At 41.5% G+C, this 5485-nt stretch overlaps 1 protein-coding gene across 2 annotated transcripts; it reads left to right on the forward strand.

Moving 5' to 3' along the window:
- The first annotated feature begins 110 nt into the window (after positions 1–110).
- irf1b (interferon regulatory factor 1b) lies at positions 111–3926 on the forward strand. Of its 2 annotated transcripts, XM_047607817.1 has the most exons (10): positions 111–276; positions 990–1083; positions 1492–1591; positions 1696–1866; positions 2018–2058; positions 2280–2406; positions 2512–2622; positions 2769–2797; positions 2956–3073; positions 3238–3926. In XM_047607817.1, the coding sequence occupies exons 2-10, from the start codon at positions 997–999 to the stop codon at positions 3345–3347; spliced, it is 894 nt and encodes a 297-aa protein (XP_047463773.1). In that variant the 5' UTR covers positions 111–276; positions 990–996; the 3' UTR covers positions 3348–3926. The 2 variants fall into 2 exon arrangements, with proteins under 2 accessions (XP_047463773.1, XP_047463774.1); XM_047607818.1 differs by lacking the exon at positions 2956–3073.
- Positions 3927–5485: the final 1559 nt, after the last annotated feature.

A 5485-nucleotide genomic window follows, 5' to 3' on the forward strand; every position in this document is an offset into this window, starting at 1 on the left:
CTCGGAAACCGGTCCACTGCCTCGGTGAGGCTTCGGCGACGGCGCATGCGCAACGCTTCTTGAGCGTATCTTCCTTTGCCCTGCCGGGGAAAACCCACTGCTGTGTATAAAAGACAGACACAACGCACAGAAGGAGTCAGTGCCCACTTCAGATCAAGACAGAATCTCTAGTGGATAACTACAAGACCAAGAGAAGCTTATCTGGATCAAATCCCGACCAATCGGACTATCTTCCTGCATTTTTCTCTTCTTCTTCTGAAAGACCAAGCAAACTCTGTAAGTGGCTTGATATTAATTTATCACCTCTTCTAAAAGCATTTAAGGGACGTTTTCTCGCATGCACGTTCTCGTGTTTATATTGCATTACACTGGTGTGTTTTAAAATAAATACATACTGTAAATCTTTAAGAAACGACGCATGGCGTTTAGAGACATATGGGTAAAAGAAAGCACTAAACGTTTGATTTGTTTTGAACTTGTCCAGTGATTCCTTTTGTGTAATTCTTTCTAACCTTGCGTGGAGTATGTCTCTTATTCACTGACAAGAGAGAAAGAAGTAACACATTGAAAGGCATGGCAACAGTGCAGGAGGAGAGGTGTGCAGTTCGCTCCCCGCGCGCTGGGGAGCTTTTGGCGCAATAATATTTATAGATTTTCATGTAATAGATAAAAAAAAAAAAAAAAAAAAAATGAGAACCAATGCACTTGATATGCACTTGATGTAATACTGGCGGTAAAACCAACATTAAAAAAAAAAAAAAAAACTCATCAGGCTTTTTATCTGTGCCCTCCATAAACTTACGCGTAAACGCCCCCCTCCCCCGTGCTACACTCCCCCAAACCTCCTCCGCTGCGAGTAGGATGTAGTAAATCTAATTCTTATCAGAGGCAGATGTGGGATGTTCATTTACTCTTACTACCACCTAGTACCACGTCTCACAAGAAGAACTCCTCGTTTATCTAAACTCCCTCTTTTGCTGCATGTTTAGGGCGAAGATGCCAATTTCAAGGATGAGGATGAGGCCGTGGCTGGAGAAGATGATCGAGTCCCAGTCCATCGAGGGCCTGACCTGGGTGGACAAGGTGAGAAAGCTCTCCAACAACTTGCAGACCAATGAATAGTTAGTAGCCATATGTTTGCATGCAGCTCGTTTGAAGTAGCATTTGGGATGGATTTTAACAGACAGTCCCAATTTCAGCAAAACTTTTTGCAACTTAAACCAAACTGCTTTTGGAACTTCAAACTCATGATCTGCATGAAGGATATTTGTCAGACATGTTAAATAGAAGTTAATAATCCCTTCCCTAACTCTTTAAAGTTAAAAAAAAAAAAAAAAAAAAAAGTTTGGCTTGTGTGATTTTTCTTGTGTAGTTACTGAGTCTGTGCCAGTCCATGAGCTGAATGTCAAATTGCTCCCACGTTTGGTTTTATTTCGTGATACCTGTGAACCCACCCTGATTCCAACTCAATATTTTTTCCATTCACTACAGGAAAAGACCATGTTTTCAATTCCCTGGAAGCACGCAGCCCGACACGGCTGGGAGCTGGACAAGGACGCAAGTCTGTTCAGGGAGTGGGCCATCCACACAGGTGAGCCACCACCAGCAAATACTGAAAACAACAACAGCAACAACAACAAAAGTTGATGTAAGAATAAAACAAAAAAATAACAACTTTGCAAATGCGTTCTGCAGGGAAATACTCTGAAGGCCAGACACCTTGCGACCCAAAGACATGGAAAGCCAACTTCCGGTGTGCAATGAACTCTTTGCCTGACATTGAGGAGGTGAAAGACAAGAGCATCAACAAAGGCCACCAAGCCATGCGCGTCTTCAGGATGCTGCCTACCACCTCTAAATCGAGAGGTGAGAACTGAACTGACAGGAAGCGAACATTTGCTGTCTGCTTGTTTTCCTTCCTCTGCTTTACTCATTAAGTCTGATTGTTTCATAGTTGTGCTGAAAGCTGTGTGTGTGGATCTCAAGTGATCAAAGTGTTTTTCTCTCCTCCGCGCAGATAAACGAAGCAAAGTCAGGGAAGCAAGGTCGAGCAAAAAGGTAAATACTGGATATTTGGTTCTGCAGTTGGAGTGTCACTTGTTTTACATAGCCAGGGAGCTATTCAAATGATGCAACCTCCGCTCTGATCTAGCATACACAAAGGTGTCATAAAATAGTGCTGTTTTAATAGTATTTGTGCAGAGAATAGACATGCTGTTGCACATTTTCGACCTTTTACCGCCTTAATCTCACCAGATTTATTAATATTTTGTCTGCAGAACACAAATGTCAAGAGGGAGGAAGACTCTGACTACAGCAATACTCAGTCTCCTATTAATCAATCACCACGGGAGGAGTCCACTCAGGAAAACACAGTCGACAGCACAGTGCATTCAGACCAGCAAGGTGAGCAGCAAAAGCAAACAAAGCTAAAGAAACATATTGACGCAAAATGCTCTGTCCTTACGTTACGCTGAGGGTACTTAATGCTTTTGTTTGCCATTGTTGCAGACTTCTCTTTTATGCACGAGCCCGAGGTTCCCGAATGGTCGTTTTCAGTCGAGGTCGGGGCTGACCTCTTCTACCACAAATTTGAAGTTTCGCCTGAGCGTAACATTTCCGGTAAGAAAGCAACACAAATCCAATATTAGCTCCTAAATAGTTCTGAGTTAGCAAATAGTGAGTAAGTCCAAGCGGATAAATGAATAACTCGGCACCATACTCATTTCTGTCTTTTCTCTCCATCTCTCCTCCATGCGATCCCCCAGATTACGACGAATCCGAGGACATTATTGAGGTAAGCATGGGCTTCAGGTCCAGATCTTACTAGCATGCAATTTTCATTGACAGGAATACCCATGTTTGTCTTACTCTGCCCATTTTGGCATGCACAAATACCCAAAATACCGTCTGATTTGGTCAAACAAAATACTTAGTCCACTGTTGCTCTTTCAGATATGCAAGCAACTGGAGCAAGAGACAAGCTGGATGTCATGCAATTCAATTGACAAGGGGTTCCTGTGCAATGAAGCATGCACCAGTCCAGAAAGCCAGTGGAGTGATTCTTCCTCAGGTAAATGTCGCTAGTTAATGTCCCCAGATAGATGCTCAAATCCCTCCACTAGTGGAATACTAATGACATCTAGTATTCCTCATTTACACAAATTGACTAATATGGCCTAATGTGCGTTCTTTTGCAACATCGCTGACTTTGTGTTTTTCTTTTTCGTCTTGCAGTCGGAGAAGTAGACGAAATGCCACGTTACACAAATTTGTGCTCAGACTACAGAAACGAAACAGACGACGTGTGGAAAGGCTTTTGTGCACAGATCACTCCCTTGTACTGAGGACTCTCCAAAGCAGGACAGTGCTGCGGCACTTAAGACTTTTTAAAGAGCTCTTCCCGTCCCCACATCCGCCTTCAGTTTAAAAAAAACACCCACCATCCTGCCCCGCCACCCGGACCCGTGGTAAATAAGCTGCCCCCATCTCTACCGCCCTTTATGTGAAGAAAAAATATTATGACGTGCGCTGCCATGTCAAAGGACTTTTTGCATGCTGTTTTGATGTTTTTGGCTGGTTCAAAGCATTGTGGTGCTCAGTTTCTTTTCATTTGTGGCACTAGCACAGAAGTCAGTTTAGCTGATGCATTTACGTACATTCCCATAGCAATTATAAGGTAGGGAGAAAATAACGCAAGGTGCGAATGGAATGTGAACGAGTGCGATCCGCATTCGAGAGTTAGTTAATGTACAGTGTCAAATAGTTATCACTTTTTCTTTCTGTCCGTTACGCATAAGAGACATTTAATTAAACTGATACCTTTACTCTGGATTACACTTCTGGTGAAAGCTCAAAATTTATGTATATAGTTGTTTGTCTTTGTGTATTTTTTTATAAAATAAAGAAACTTGTTCAAAATATGAGTGACTGTGGGGCTTATTATCACTACAAAGAAGAGAAGAAGATGGCAGTGATCAGGGATGTTTGCAAGTTTTAAAACCGCCTTGAGCAAAGCACCAAACTTGAATTACCTCTATTATCATTATTATTTTCAATTGTCACATGGAAGTTAAACTGAATACAGCATTTTTATATATATATATAAAAAAAAAAGAAAATACAAAAATCCCCCAAAACTTTATGACCAAATGAGAAGTGCTGCTGGCTGTTGACCCGTGGTTTATTATTTATGAAATATAGTAAATAGTTTAACTCCTTCCCCATCTGGGGTTCCCCAGCAATCCCCATAGATTTTGAGGAAATAGTGTCATTGCACAACTATACAGTACTGCCATGCATGATGACAGCGCTCAAAATCAGGAAACAACATTTAGAAACAGTTTCAGGAATCAAGCATGGATGCATTGGCATGATGATTGCGTATGCAGATTTTTTTTTTTTTTTCAGGTTTGTCCAGGTGTTTGTTGACGATTCTGTGATGCATGACTTGATTTAAGACGATAACAAGCACGAAACCATTCAGAAGTCGAGATGAACTCTTCTGTGGCGCATTGGTAAACACTCTTTACGATATATCATGTGACCTCTTTTGGAGAAGATGATGCCCTTTAAGGGGAAGACACATGTTTCCTGTAAATCATTCAGATTCAAAGAACAAAACATGGTCCAAAATGATTTTAAAGCAAGATTTGACCTTTTAATTTCAGACAGTTTAAACCTGAAACTGTTCGCATGTGCCTCAGCGTAACTGCGGGATATTACTGATTTTCTCAGACCAGTATAATCTTGATAAAAACACAGAATATATGATTTCTTATATTGTCCGTGCTCCTAGAAATGACTTAGGAGTTACAGCAGTTGTGGTACTTTTGTTCGGTGAAGTCACATTTCACAAACATCTTTATCTGATTACCCTCATTTTGCTTTGCCCCCCTTTTTTTTCTTCTTTCTTTATATGATGCACCCAGCAAAAAGGCAAGTCAGGACACTTACCCGGCTCATGTAAAACAGCTTGAGGATGCCAGTTTAACCCACTAGTCAAGTGTAAATACACCTGCCGCCTTTTTGTTTGCATCATAAACTGTAACTAAGTAAGTAAAGCTTTATTTATGTAGCACCCTTCACAGCACGAGCGCCTCACAGCAGCAGAGCGAAAAACCAACAATCTACATCTACATACAAATAACATTAGAATAATTAGACAGAGTTACAGTCTGGTTTATGGATCTTGTTGCCAGGGGGAGATTTACTGTGTGCTGGCGCAAACATTTTGGCAAAGGCGAACTAAAACTGCTTATATTCAAAACAGCTGATTGGAGTTCTGCTTTATAGTGGCTGCGGCGGTTATGTCTGACCGTGACCATGGCATGAGGCAAACCCCTACAGTCACTTAAGCACTGTGCTAGCTTCAGGTATACTTCTGTTAAGATGTGGCCTGGTGGGAAAAAGCGGACATGACATGAGGAAAGATTCTCATCTTCCCATGTCTCAGAAGTCACCAGTAACGACAGACAGAACTCAG

Source organism: Mugil cephalus, chromosome 15 (genome assembly GCF_022458985.1).
Source record: "Mugil cephalus isolate CIBA_MC_2020 chromosome 15, CIBA_Mcephalus_1.1, whole genome shotgun sequence".
In the NCBI taxonomy this organism is placed as follows: domain Eukaryota; kingdom Metazoa; phylum Chordata; class Actinopteri; order Mugiliformes; family Mugilidae; genus Mugil; species Mugil cephalus.

What these genes read in the sequence shown, in the direction of transcription:
- irf1b (XM_047607817.1), top strand. Translation starts at nt 997, where the DNA reads ATGCCAATTTCAAGGATGAGGATGAGGCCGTGGCTGGAGAAGATGATC. An exon ending in TACCACCTCTAAATCGAGAG is followed by an intron (nt 1,867 to 2,017) that starts GTGAGAACTGAA and finishes TCCTCCGCGCAG; the next exon opens with ATAAACGAAGCAAAGTCAGG. An exon ending in AGTGCATTCAGACCAGCAAG is followed by an intron (nt 2,407 to 2,511) that starts GTGAGCAGCAAA and finishes CCATTGTTGCAG; the next exon opens with ACTTCTCTTTTATGCACGAG.